The sequence below is a fragment of the Oryctolagus cuniculus genome, chromosome 1 (assembly GCF_051225735.1).
Source record: "Oryctolagus cuniculus isolate XC-2025 breed Fujian yellow rabbit chromosome 1, ASM5122573v1, whole genome shotgun sequence".
NCBI classification, from domain to species: Eukaryota; Metazoa; Chordata; class Mammalia; order Lagomorpha; family Leporidae; genus Oryctolagus; species Oryctolagus cuniculus.
Genome location: NC_142867.1, coordinates 20,508,895 through 20,522,635, shown reverse-complemented (window position 1 = coordinate 20,522,635; position 13,741 = coordinate 20,508,895). Strand labels below are relative to the sequence as shown.

The window sequence follows — 13,741 nt, the reverse complement described above, 5'->3', positions numbered from 1 at the left end:
AGTCACACCTCCGGGAAGTTACTGGAAGGGTGAGCACAAGGGGCAGGTGCCCCACGCTCACTATACCTGGGTTGCGTTCCTGGCTCTGACTCCTGACTCCAGGGCCCAGCTGAACACTGGGTTAACAGGGATGGTGAGACAGAGCTGTTTTCACAAAGAAAAGCCGGCCCCATCCCAGACCTCGGGGATGTGAACATTTGGAGGTTGGGCAGGGGAGGGGCCCTCTCCCATCCCACCTGCCCAGTCCTGTGGGTGGCCTCTGTCTCCCGTAGAGTTTTTATATAATATATGACGGTGGGGGGCGGGGGTGAGTGGACTGAACTTTTGTGCTTGCGATGTGAGGCTCTTGGACATGGTGCTGTTGGTCACGTGGCCAGCATTCCATCAGCACCAAGGAAGAGGACAGTCCCAGCCCTGTGCTGCCATCTCCCAGGAAGTCAGGGGCTCCCGTGCCGCCCCCAGTGCCACAGCGAGAAGGGGCGGGAGCAGCACGCAGGGACTTCTGACCCCAGCTTGGGTTTCAGTTGGGTAGCAGCGAGGGTGAGCAGGGAGTGAGACAGTGGATGGGGCCGGGCCCAGGGCCCCGGGTCGGGAAGAGGGCCCCCGGGAAGGAGAGCTCCCGTCTGGGAAGGCCCATCCTGGACTCTGTCTGTCTTGCAGATCGTGGACAAGAACAGCCGCTACAAGTCCATTGATGGCTCGGATGAGACTAAAGCCAACTGGATGAGGTGAGTCCTCTCTGCTGGTTGCCTGGGGGCCCAGCCTGGCCCCTGGGAAGGAGGCCGAGGCAGTGGGGGGAGGCCTCCAGCGGCGGAGGCCCCCGGTGGCTCCGGGACCTGCAGGGTTTGGAGCGGGTCTGACTCTGGGGGTCTTGCCATCACTCAGGCTTTCTTGGGGCAGCTCTGGAGGAGGGCTGTGGCCAGGGCAGTGTGATGGGTGTGGCGTACCCAGGCCCCAGGAGGGGGCAGCAGAGTGCCCCCCCATCTGGGAGCATGGCACCTTCTCCTGGGACAGACCCCTGCTGGGGCACTGCAGGAGCCAGTCCCGGCAGCCCCATGGAAGAGGAGGCATCTGGCCAAGCCCATAGCTTGGTTTCCACCCGGGCTTGCTGCCTCTCCGGAGTGGTTCTGCCCCAGTCCCCAGTCCAGCATTTGGAATAGAAGGAGGGTCTGTAATGACCAGCCAGGAGAGCGCAGGAGCCTGGGCCGGGGTCACTCCCTGGTGGCTGAACAGAGCCTGGGGCCGCGTAGCCTGCCTATGTGTGTGCTGTGCCTGTGCCGAGCGTGGTGACTGTGCAATTCCATGACCCGCGTGCACAGGGACTGGCAGGTGGACCGGTAACTGTGGTGGTAGGGACTTCCTGGGCGGGACTTGCTGAGTGAGGAAGAAGTGGTTGGGGGCTGGAAGCCATGGCGAGGTGCCCTTCCTGGTGGCTCCCTGCTGGCCTGTGCGCTCCACCAGAGACCCCCTGAGGGATGGAGCCATGCTCTCCCCTTCTCTGGGCACTTGGCTTCATCTTCATCTTTGTGGGGGGAGCGGTCTGCAGCGCCAGTCAACAGGGGCGGCTTTCCCGCCCACGCTGGGCCCGGGGTGGCTCAGCACACACAGGTGCTCCCCACGCACTGTGCACCTGCTCTGCCTCAGACCCCGTGCCGGGCGCCCGAAGTGGCCCTGGGTTTCCCACCCGCCAGGCATGCCGCTGCCTGGAGGAAGCTTCGTTGAGGGCCTTCCTTGAGGGCCAGGGTTTGGGCTGGGGCACTGTGAGCAGGTGGAGCCGGGTCCTGCCCCCTGGCCATGCCCCCTCGCCTGTGCTGCTCCAGGCTGGCCGCTGTCCGGCTCTCCGGCACCGCCCACACTCCTTAGCCATCTCAGGGCTTCTGCCTCAGGGACAGGGCTCTCCCCTAGGCCTGAAGGAGGGGGTTCCTCACCGGACCTCACACCGCCATTGCCTGGTACCCCAGTGTGGCTGACTCAGGCGGGCTGGGTGGAGCCTGGGGGGCTGGGTGTGGTCAGGCTCTCCACGGTGCCTCTGTGCTGAGCTGGGGTTTGCTCAAGGTGGCAGAACAAGGCTGGGGACCTGCGGCACAGAGAACCAGGCGGAGCGTGGTGGGCGTGTCCTGGCGTGGCTGGGGGTCTCTTCCAGGCCTGCTCTCAGCCGGGTCCTGATCCAAGACAGTGCCTGCGTGGCCAGAGCCAGCGGCTGTCGTCTAGAGAAGGCTTGATGGGGAGGGGTGCAGGTTCATTGCCATGGAGACGCGCCGCTGCTGGCAGTTGGGGGAGGGGAGGGGCGAGCCGGTTTATCCTGGGCACCCTCTCCCCCACCGTGTACAGCTCATGTTGGGAGCTTTGATTTCGGGGCAGCTCGACTTCGTGCGGCCACTGCCGTGTGCGTGGTGGTCTGGAACCAGGGGCTGCCTGTGCCCCAGAGACAGCTGGTGATGCCTCGACTCTGCAGGTGGGCGCACCTGCTTTCTGTCAAGGGCGAGGGCTCTGACCCCACCCTGCACGGGTGCTCCCTCTCACTCCAGTCCCCTGGCCTCATGCGGCAGTGCTGGTGACACTGAGGGACCTGCGGTGAACCCGCCCAACAGCCCCTCAAGGTTTGCCCAAGGATGCTTGCTTTGTCATGCCGGGTGCCCCAGCCTTTCCCTTCCAGGCTCCAGGTTGGCATGGCGGGGGAGGTCAGGGCCATGGGCTCGTGGTGGCGCTGGCCCCTGGCTGCTGGCTTGGTTCTGGGGGCAGTGAGTGTAGAGTTAGGCTCTGGACTTCCCTCCATGCCCCGGCGTGCTGTCTGGGGTGAGCTTTATGGACTTCCTACTGCTAAAGGGCGGACAGAACCACAGTGCGGGGAAGTGGAGTTCCAAAGCCATGGCAGGTGCCGGGTCTGAGGGACGGGCCCAGGGCCCCGGCTGCACGGTCAGAGTGGAGGCCAAGGACATCACTCCTGGCTTCTCAGTGGACTGTGGTGGGCTCCTCGAATTCCACAAGACAGCCGTACCCCAAAAGGAACTGCTGGCAGCACCCCTGTGGGAGGCGAGCCTGTGTCCTGCGTGGCTTCAGAGGTGGGGACTTGGGGGAAGGGTACAGGGGATGGGAAGGTAGTGACACAGTAAGCTTTCAGGACCGCGCCCTGGTCAGGGGTGGCACCAGTCTCGTGCTGTGGCCTTTGTCAGCAGGGTCCCCGTGTCATGTCTCCCGTGGCCCTCCCTGCCACCCTGTGGCTCCATGCCGTGGGTCCCTGAGCGCCTCCTGGGGCTTTCCAACTCTCTTCCATCGTCGCCACGCCTCTCCCTCCTTCCCAAGTGCCCCCCAGAGCCCGCTGTGCCCGTGTTCCCATCCCTTGTGGGGAGAACAAGGTGGGAGAGGCGGCATAGGCCGGAGCTGCCCGCCCTCCCCGGCCTTTGAGAGGTAAGGCAGGGGCTGACACTGAAGGCGGCCACGCCGAGTCCACACTCCCACCCGCCTGTGGGATGGGCGTCTCCTCCAGCCGCCCTGCCCGCCGCTGGATAGCGGAGGGGACACTCAGTCTCAGGAGGGTGTGGTGGGGGGCCGGGCTGCCCCAGGTGCCTCCTGGCCCCCCCGGCCGTTGGCCGGCCATTAGGAAGAAGAAGGCCCACGCGCGCTGATGGTCCTTTACCCAATTGTGCTTTGTGGGGTATTCAACCCAAGGAACGTGGCGCCCCTGGCTGAGCGCAAGAGGAAGCCCAAGTTCTCCAAGGAGGAGTTGGACGTTCTGGTCACCGAGGTGACCCACCACGAAGCCGTTCTCTTTGGGCGGGAGACCATGCGGCTGTCCCATGCCGACAGGGACAAGATTTGGGAAGGCATAGCCCGGAAGGTCACCTCGGCCAGCCAGGTCCCCCGCTCCGTCAAGGACATTAAGCACAGGTGGGATGACCTGAAGCGGAGGACCAAGGACAAGCTGGCGCTCATGCGGCAGTCCCTGGCGGGCCCCGGGCCGGGCGGCCGCGGCCCCACCATCGTGCTCACCGCCCACGAGAGGGCCATCGAGTCGGCACTGCTCACGGCCCGGGCCGGGCACGGCTTCGCCAGGGCGGAGCTGGACGTCGCGGACAGCCCATGCACAAGCTGTGAGTATTGGGCTCCCTGCTTGGGGATGGTGGCCCGTGACCTCCCCTCCCCCCTCCCCTCCCCCCCTCCTCCTGTCCTTCTGTACCTTGTCCCCCTGTCCTCCCCTGCTGCCAGTGGGGGTAGAGATGGGGGGGAGCAGAGCCGTGGGTGTCCCACCTGCCTGGGGCCCTGTTCCCAGGCACTTCCTGGCCACGTGGGAGTCCGCCAGCAGCAGGGCGGGGGCTTCACGCTCAGCTCTCAGTGGGACATCCTTCGTGGCTCCTGCACGAGGGGCCCGTTTCCCTTCTGCATTTGGCCCTGGGCCTGCAGCAGCCGCCCTGTGCTGGGGGAGGAGGGGCGGGGAGCCGCTCCCCTGGGAAGGGGACAGCCAGGCTAGGAGGGGGAGGGCGAGCGAGAGTTAAGCAGGCGGGGTGGGGCGCGCGAGGGGCGCTGAGCAGGGGCGCGGAGGCCGGCCTGCTGAGAACAGCATGTACGAGGCCCCGCATCAGGAAGGCGTTTGGCACGTTCCAGGAGCAGCGAGAAGCCAGGGCAGCCGGGAGTGTGGCGGGCGTGGGGGAGGGGCCGAGAGGAGGCCGGCCGCCCTGGGATCCCATTCTCTCTCTCTGCCTCTGGTCCTGGTTGCTCTTTCTCTGCCTGCCGCCTGCACTCCTGTCTTCTGTGCCTTGCTGCGTTCCCCGTTCCCTGCCACGTCTGCTGCTGGCTGTCCTGAGACTGTTCCCAGACCCGCACCCCACCCCCACCCCTGTTCTTGCCAGCCCCCTTCTCCCTCTCTGCTGCCCTGTCTCTGATGGACCCGGAGGTGGGGGGGAGGGGGCGGCTCTAGGGCTGCAGTTCTAGGAGGGCTCACTAGAGGGAGCAGTGCAGGCCCTCCTGTGCCGCGCTGCACCCCACCCACCCTGGGTCAGCCCCCACTGGAGGCCAGGAGCTGGCCCAAGGGGCTCCAGGGAAGCCTGCTGCCCTGCCCGGGGCACGTGGTGCACAGAGACCCACCAGGCCCCTTGCCTTTGGGATCTGCTCACTTCCTGTTGGCCCGGAGCTCCCGACAGGTGGACAGTCCTGGACCCAGGTTTCCAGGACTGGAAAGGCCCTTGGGGGCCCTGGTATCCAGACCAGGAAGCTAAGCTCCAGGAAGGGACGCGGGCCCAAGGTCAACGCAGAACCAGAACTCGAACCCGGGTCTGCCAGCTCCCTGTGAAGCAGGGAGGGGGTGTCTCCGGGAGTCCCAGGGGGATTCCATCCAATCTAGAGGAAGAAAAGGGGGGCCAGTAGCCCCTGAAGTCTTTCCTTGAATCACCAAAGGCAAAGAGAGGCAGCCCAGGCAGGGAGGCCTTCCCCCCCAGCCCAGCCGGCCCTGCCTGCCCGGCCGGCAGGCAGCTGTCCCAGCACTGGCCAGGGGCTTGGTGCAGGAGGTGCAGCATCTCCTCACTGGCCTCACTCCTAACAAGCTTGGTCATGCCAGGTTCCGGGATCCCAGGGGACAGCCACTGCCCTGCTGAGCAGGGTCAGGAGGCACCAGGCTCTTCCTGCGCTGGCCCAAATGAGACACAAAGCAGCCTGCAGGATAAACCTATCGCCCCTGTCACCACCCCCTGCAGGGGGTTCTGAATTGAGCGAGCGTTTGTCATCCTACCGCAGGAATCAGCTTCTCTCTTGGAAGGCTGAACCCTCTTCTGTGTGGGTCTGGGCCCTGCCCTCTGTCCAGCCTCGAGTCAGTTGCCATGAATGGGGGCACAGGTGCCTGACAGGGAGACGCTGTCCTTCCTAGTCCAACACCAGCCCTGGCCTGCAGTCTCCTGCCTGCTGGTGCCCCCTTGTGGTGATTTTAAGGATGCAGGTTCCAGCAAGGCCACAAGGTGGCGCCAAGTAGTCAGGATTGGCCTCCGCAGACTTGGAGCTCAGCGCGGGGGCTGGGGGTGCAGCACAGCTGTCCATGGAGAGCCTCCCCCCGACCCCCCGCGCCCCCCGTCCCTTTCGGCTTTTTGCAAAGTGCCCTCATGCATGTTGCCGCGTACTCCCTGCCTCACAGCCTGGCTAGGTGACGTAGGTAGGCAAGAGCTGAAGTGGTGCGGTCGCTGGCATTGGGGTCCGTGGGTCCCTGGCCAGGGCAGTCTCCCACTGGCGTGCAGAGGAGAGGAACTGGGAGCGATTCAGGCTCGCCCTTCTCCCGGCGCGCCTCCGGGATTTGGGGGACAGGGATTTCTCCATAGGTGGGCGCCAGGATAGGCTAGGTGTCAGGCGCTGGGGGTGTTTTCAGGAGCGGATCCGAGCCCAGGGCCGCCCCCTTCATCCCCCTTGTAACCCGTGGTCCTTTTGTGTCTCTGTTCCCAAGATGACGAAGAGGACGAGGTGCCCGGGCCCTCGCGGCAGCCACTTCACGTGCCCCTGCAGCGGTCACTGGAGGAAGAGGCCCACCTGGCCAGGCCTGCCCTGCTCCGCTCCTCCTCCTCCTCCGACCAGTGCGAGCCGGTGGGCCCCAAGCCGGAGGCCCTGCCCCGACCCTCGCCCCAGGCCGCCTGCAGGACCCCGCGGCCCCACCCCAGCCCGCCCACCACGGGCCTCGAGTGGCAGCTCCTGCACACCCACGTGCAGCAGACCGAGCTGTTCCGGCAGTTCTGCCAGGAGCTGGTGGCCGTGCACCGGGACATGGCCAGCAGCCTGCACGTCGTGGGCCAGGCCATGGCCGAGCTGAGCGGCCGCATCGGGCAGATGTGCCAGACGCTGACGGAGATCCGGGATGGGGTTCAGGCAGCTCAGCGGGCGCCAGTGGGCGAGGCAGCCCCTGCAGGCTCCGCCCCCCAGGCCCCCGCAGCGCCCCCACCGGAGCCCCCGCAAACTCCTACGACACCAGCCCCGGTCCGGACGACCCGATCGCGGAAGAGAAAGCACAATTTCTAACGCGGCTGGTCTGCGCTCCGAGGAAGGTGGATGCGCCTGGGAGCTGCAGCGGCGGCCCTAGGAGGACCTCGGAGGGCGCAGTCGGCTGCCCTGGGCTCCCAGCGCCTCCTCTCCTTTGGCACAGGGGGCTCCCGACGCGAGCAAAGCTGCCTGCTTGATGCTTGCTTGGCCTGGAGGTTCAGCCTCCCTTGGTCTGTGCCCCAGGGAGTGGGCTGTGCGCCATGCGGAGCCGACGCGGCCGCAGCCCCATGGAGCCATGCGGAGCGGCGATGGCACCCGCCTCCCGCGCTGGCCCCGCCCAGACCCCTTGGGTTCTCTCTGCTGTTTGCAGGGGGGAGGCGTGGAGGAGAGGGCAAGCTCAGCCTTCACAGGAGGGAGCTTCCCTCCCCGCCACGGCCCCCTGCTTACCCTCCTCGTGTGCGTGCGCGTGCGCTCCGCTGCTGTGCTTGCCTTTGGGGGAGCGGGGAGACGGATGAGGCTCCTCCCTGCGTTTGTGGATCCGTGATCTGAGTGGGTTGATGTCTGGGACTGCCAGAGAGGCAGCCGGGTCAGGTGTGACTGCGTTCCGTAGATGACAGATGACCGCAGCCAGTTAGCCACAGGGCCGGCTCGGGGGCGATGTGCCAGCTCCCCTGGTCAGAGGCCAGATACAGAGTAGTGGGAGGCAGGGGTCGTGCTGCTTGCCTGGCCTCAGCCTCAGCTATGTCGGGTCATAGCAGCCCTTGGCGGGTGAGGCTGGCATCCCACGTTGGCCCTAAGGCTCAGGGCCAGTGGCTGGGGAGAGGCGCGCCCAGGGCAGCCGGAAGGCAGCCTATCGGGCTTCCGAAAGAACCCAGAGCCCAGCAGGGCTCGCGTCCCGTCCCTGGTTCCAGCATGCCTTGCCTCTGCTTGCTTGGGCTGCATCCGTGCGCGCTGGCGACATACATGCCTGGAGCTTCAGGTTTCATTTTGGGAGCTGGGTGGGGGAGAGTTGGGCTTTTAGCCTTAGGGAGGGAGGTGGCAGCAGCCGGTGCAAGCTTGTAGCTCTGCCCTGGCGCAGCTCTGCAGCTGTGTCCTCTTCGCTCTCTAGGTGGAGGACCGCCCCCTTCCCCTGCCTCCTCCCATCCAGCCCTCTGCAGCCAGAGCCAGGGCTGGGAGGATCTCTGTGCCGCGTGCCTGCAAGGCTGCTGCTGACCCCAGGCCCAGTTTTGCGCCCTGTAGGGAGCACGGAAGGCCTCCGTGACACCCCTGTGCCCCTGGCTCCATCTCCCCATTCTCTGCTTCTTTGGGGGTTCCTGCTCCCCCAGTCTGAACACTGTCCTGTCCGAACAGCCCGAGGGCTGGGTTCTTGCCTGGAGTTGCTCCGCCCTCCGACGCTGGAACCCCAGATTGCCTTCCAAAGCATTTTTGTTAAGATGGCAATAAAAAGAAATCAGTCTCACACTTGGAACACACCCAGGCTCCAGGATCTTTCTTTGGTGTGTCTTCTCTCTCTCTCTCTTCGCTGCCCGTGAAAGCCTCGAGGGCCCGAAGCTGGGGTTAGACAGCAGGGAGAGGCGAGTGGCACCTGGGGCTCAGGTGCCTCTCGTACGTCCCGGCTTCCGTAAGCTCCCAGGCCCCACAGAGAGGGGCGTGGCAGGAGACACGGCATGCATACAAGAGACCGGCCACTTGTAGGGCACCCCCTCTGCACATCACGAGTAAGACGCCACCGAGTGTGTTCTACTGTGTGCGTGCCTGGGGGCAGGGGAGTGTGCTGCCTGTGCCGGCAGGGAACTCTGGGGGCTGTCCACACCCGGTGTCTTTTAGGGACCACCTGGAGGCGTGAGCGTTGCTAGGCCACCTCCCCGAAGCCGCAAGGCTTCACCTGCCTGGGACCGAGGCTCCTCAAAGTAATGGAACTGCTCCCCTGGGGCCCGCCCCAGCTGGGCAGCAGCCCGATGCCAGCCTCACAGACAGCTGCCCCCCCCCCAGTCTTGTCCGGAAGCTTCTAGAAGCTTCTCCCCCCCTTTGGCCTCTTAGGATGCAGGCTGTCCTCTGTGGTTCTTGGCTATGGAAGTCAGGGCCAGCCACAGTGCACTCAGCGGTGCCTGGCCGGCCTCTCCTTTGGGTCCTGGGGAGGGAAGGGGCCTGGGGAGAAGCCAGGAAAGATAGACGCAGAGGAAAAGGAGGCCAAGAGACCACGGGGGCGTCCGTGGGGCAGTGGAGCCAGCAGGTTAGAGCAGGAAGAGGAGGCGAAGCTGGGGGGTGGGAAGCAAGCCCGAGACTGCTCTGCGGTGCGGGGACACAACCCAGGGCCTCCCAGCCCAGAGCCCTAAGTGTGTAGCCCAGCCCGTGAGGACAAAGCACAGCCTCTTCTGGTTTCTGCCTCCCTTCCATCAGCCAGGCGTGGGCGGAGCTTGGCCTTGGCCCATCCCCCCAACAAGAACAGGGCCCCTTGGGTGAACTGAGAGTCACTTTGGGACCCAGCTAGCACATATGGCGCCCTTGATAGGACCCAGTGGGTGGGGTCTCAGAGCTGTTGTCTTCCTGCTTCTCTGGGACCCGGGGCTGCATAGTCATCGTGGAAGGTTTCGTCCAGGACCCGCCCTGACCCCCGCTGCCAGCTCACCGCGTTGCCCCTGTCCAAGGCCCCCATCCCTGTGGGCCGGATGTGAAGGGTGATTAACTACGTGGGTGTTTCTCAGGTCCCGGTGGACATGCTCAGTGCCCTCTCCCCAGGGAGGTGGTGGCCTGGTAACTCCCGCAGCCTGGTACCCGGCTGCTCAGCCACAGTGAGCAGACAGCTGTCTTGCTCTCCTGTTTGGCGGGGGGGGCTCCTGAGTGCCTCCAGCCATGTAGTGGGACAGGTGTGGACCTTCCTGCAGGGCTTGCCATGGATGGGGGCGGGGCAGAAGGATTCGGGGACTGGGTCAAGCCAGCAGGTGTCACTGCAGAGGAGAGGACAGGCAGCAGGGGGGTGCAGGTGGCTGGCTCCAGTTAGCATTTCAATCCCTGCCGAGCAGAGCCGCAGGATCCACGGGCTGGGCACTGCGCATGGCCGCACAGGTTCTGCTAGCTTCTGAAAGTGCTTTGCAGTCTGTGCAGAGCCGTGGGGGTCTCTTTGCAAAGACCGACCCCCTCGGGGAGGAGAGCACCAGGTGATAGAAAGGGAGTCGGCCGGGATCGTTCTGATCCGTTAGCGGTTTGCTCCCCACGTCGCTCTTTGGAGCCAAGAAACCCCGGATCGTAGTAGTTTGAGAGCTGGGCAAACACATTGCTTGCGTGGAGAGCTGCATGGGCGGCGGCTTGAAGACTGAGGGGAGGGGGAAGGTGGTATTCGTCGTGTTCTGTGCGGCCGATTCTCGGGGGAGGACGGGTGAATGGTTTGTCTCCCGTCTCTGGCAGCAGGGAAGCCAGGACTGCCTCAGTTCCGTTCTGTGCTGCCGCCGCTAGGGCGATTTTTCTTGGTTGTCAAACCCCGGACTCCCACTCCCGTGGGGATTGGAAATGGCACATTCAGGTGTGGAGACAGGGCAGCCTGTGGTTGGAGAGTTGGGGTTGCGTGGTAGGAATCTGGACTGGCTTCTCTTGGCCTGAGAGCCTTTGGGTTTGTTTGTTTGTTTGTTTGTTTTTTGCTGACAAAGTCACCGCAGGAAAAGCGTGGGAATCGCCCTATTGTCCTCACCGCTCAGGGAGACCAAATCCTTGACCAGATGCCGATGGGGACACTGAACTGTAGGGGTGAAACCCTGGTGCAGATGAACAAGTATCACACCCTGAGGGTGGGGCTGGCTTCTCTCCAAAGAGCAAAGTGGCCAGAGCTCCCGTTTGCTCCCCGCTCTGCCTCGTTCTCGCCCCACGCTGGGGCTCTGCTCTCCCTCCGCTTGTCACAGTGGGGTCACCCCTGGACTCCAGGAGCTCCCTGCTCGGGCGGCTCAGCCTGCAGCAGGGCTGGGCAAAGCAGGCTCCGCAGGGGACTGCCCAGATGGGAAGGGTGGGATGGACAGGAGGCGGCAGGCACTGTGCCCGGGGCATCTCCAATGAAGATGCACGGTGCTCCTGGCCACCGCCACTCCCGCCGCCTCCTGGGATTGGCGTTTGTGGACTTCTTGTCTTTGTGTATGTGTGTGGGAGGATGAGTGGAGGAGGAATCATACTTCCTTACTGGGAGGGAAAACTTGGAAAGTGCAGGAAATTGCAAACACGATCCACCTGTCACGGGTAATCACTGTTAAAACATTGGTGTTATTTTCTCTAGGTAGTGGAACAAGGCTTGTTTTGAAAGCATCAGCGAAAGCGTGGTATAAATAGCTTTCACTCCTCTCACTCTGTCTCGGCGCCGTTTCTCCTGGCATGAACGCGTCTTTGTTAAACATTTTCCTATAGGGGCAGGCGTTGCGTCACGGTGCATTAAGCCCCCGCCTGGGATCTCCATATTCCACTTGGGGGGCTGACACTGAATCTCTATCTCTGCTCCTGAACCAGCTTCCTGCTGACGCACGCCCCAGGAGGCAGCCGGTGATGGCGCAAGGACTTGTGTCCCTGCACCCATGTGGGGGACCCGGATGGAGCTCCTGGCTCCTGGCTTCAGCCTGGCCCAGCCGTGGCTGTTGCGGGCTGTGGGGGAGTCAGTCAGTGGGTGGAAGTCTCTCTTTTTCTGTTGCTCTGCCTTGCAAAGAAATCAAAATAACTAGATAAACTGTAAAAAGTGTTTTTCTGCCGATGAGTAACATTCCAGTGGTGACTGTTCTGTCGTTTATGAAATTATTTTTCCAGTCTGAGACGTTCAGCTGCTTTTCCTTTGGCACTGTTAAAAACAGGGGAATCAGGCCGGCGCTGTGGGGTAGTGCGTTAGCAGTGCAAACATCCCATATGGGCGCTGGTTCAAGTCCCGGCTGCTCCACTTCTGATCCAGCTCCCTGCTATGGCCTGGGAAAGCAGCAGAAGATGGCCCAGGTTCTTGGGCCCCTGCACCCACGTGGGAGACCAGAGGAAGCTGCTGGCTCCTGGCTTCCAGTTGGCTTGGCTCTGGCCATGGTGACCATTTGGGGAGTGAACCAGCGGATGGAAGACCTCTCTCTCTGTCTTCCCCCGTCTCTCTAACTATGCCTTTCAAATAAATGAATAAATCTTAAAAGCAATGGAAAAGGAAAATTGGGAGAAGAGCATCCTGGGCTACCAGGCTTACATCCCTGGTACACTTATCACTCTTGATCTGTGTGGCCAACTTATTTCCCAAAGGATGGCGCCAGCTGCTTAGGCACTGCCTGTCCACAAGGGGTCTTTCGGTCTGCCTTGGCCAGTTCAGAGCCTACCCTTTTTTAAAAAAAGATACACGGGGGTACAGGGTGCTGCTTTGCTTGTCTTTGCTCATCAGTGATGTTGAATACTTTCCGTTTGTTGTGCATTTGAACGTGAATTAGCATATCCCCTGGACAGTTTGGTCCACAGTCCCCTGAGCTACCCTGCCAGCAGACATTGAGACAAATCATAGCACAGATCAAAGAAGCTGAGTTTTTTGACTACAGTTTGCCTAGTTGCTTGCGTAGCCCAGACCATAGGTCTCCAAATCATTGCCTCCCCCACTTTGTTCTAGGTGCACCTCCCCTTCTCAGCAGGTGTCAGAGCATGCGCACTTGTCCCCCCTCCCCCCCAGGGGGTCAGGTCAGATGTTAGGGAGAGTGGATGACGGTCATGGATTTCGGGGGGAGCTGCCCGCACTTTAAGGGTTATCCGGGCTTCGCTGGGTTTTTACTTTGTCTGCCCACCTAAGAGCTGTGAGTTACTGTGGGAGGCGCACGGGGCCACCAGGCTCCAGCTCCTGTTTCCTAGCTGTGTGACCTTGAACAAGACACTCAGCCTCCTTTCCTTAGCTCAGGTCATTCGGTTCGATGAGCCCGTGGTTGGCAACTTTCCCTGTCTCTCGTTCATCTTCTTCCTCTGTCCCCATTGGAGCCTCTGCTCCTAACGGCTCGGAACTTTAACACGAATCCTTTGATCTCATGGGCTCTCTTGTCGCGTGCTCTGTTTCTGCTGGGCTTTGCGAAATGCGGAAACAGGCCAAGGACCCCAGCCCTGCGCCCCCGGAGGCCTGCAGAGCTCTGGCAGGGATGCTGGCTGGAGCTGGTGCTCCTGTCCTGGGCGGGGCGGCTGCTCCCTAGACTGCCCCGTGTGCGGGTGGTGGACGCCCGCCCAGCACTGGGCCCGGCCCCGGCGGGAGTGGCCCGTGCGTGCTTACCTGTCGCCCCTCGCCCCCAGGTACGTGGTCATCTCTCGGGAGGAGCAGGAGCAGAACCTTCTGGCCTTCCAGCACAATGAGCACATCTACTTCCGGGCGTGCCGGGACATCCGGGCTGGGGAGCGGCTGCGGGTCTGGTACAGCGGCGACTACATGAAGCGGCTGCACAGCATGTCCCAGGAGACCATCCACCGGAACCTGGCCAGAGGTGAGTGCGCTACGGGCAGGGGCCACCCCTGCACACCGGCGGGCCAGACGGTGCCCGGAACACCCAGAGCATCTTGCAGGAGCTCCTGGCCCAGTCTACGTGGCCACCCTAGCAGGGTCCCCCTCCCCAAGAAATGGCCTGAGACACATACCTGTAGCGCAGAGTGTCAGGGAGAGCCAAGTCCCCGGAGCCAAGCCAAGGAGCTTCGCTAGCGGCTTCCTCGACTGGGATGGATAAAAACATGGCGCGCGCTACTGGGGAACATTTACAGCAAGTCCCCCCCACCCCGTCCCCGTGTCACAGCACGGCAGTAGCATGGACCCCATAAGTGGGCTGTGAGGCCAGAC

At 63.2% G+C, this 13,741-nt stretch overlaps 1 protein-coding gene across 6 annotated transcripts in view; it reads left to right on the top strand.

The window, feature by feature from the left end:
- Positions 1-13,741, top strand: part of PRDM11 (PR/SET domain 11) — an 81,362-nt gene that overhangs the window by 54,374 nt on the left and 13,247 nt on the right. For 4 of the 6 annotated variants that reach the window (XM_070064444.2, XM_051852605.3, XM_008270164.5 and 1 more), the window contains exons 5-6: positions 661-728; positions 13,207-13,394. In XM_070064444.2, coding sequence (XP_069920545.1) covers positions 661-728; positions 13,207-13,394 — 256 coding nt within the window. Of the gene's footprint in view, positions 1-660; positions 729-3,669; positions 4,092-6,421; positions 8,421-13,206; positions 13,395-13,741 lie in introns of those variants that run through there. The other 2 variants (XM_089309147.1, XM_051852610.3) reach the window with 1 other exon arrangement.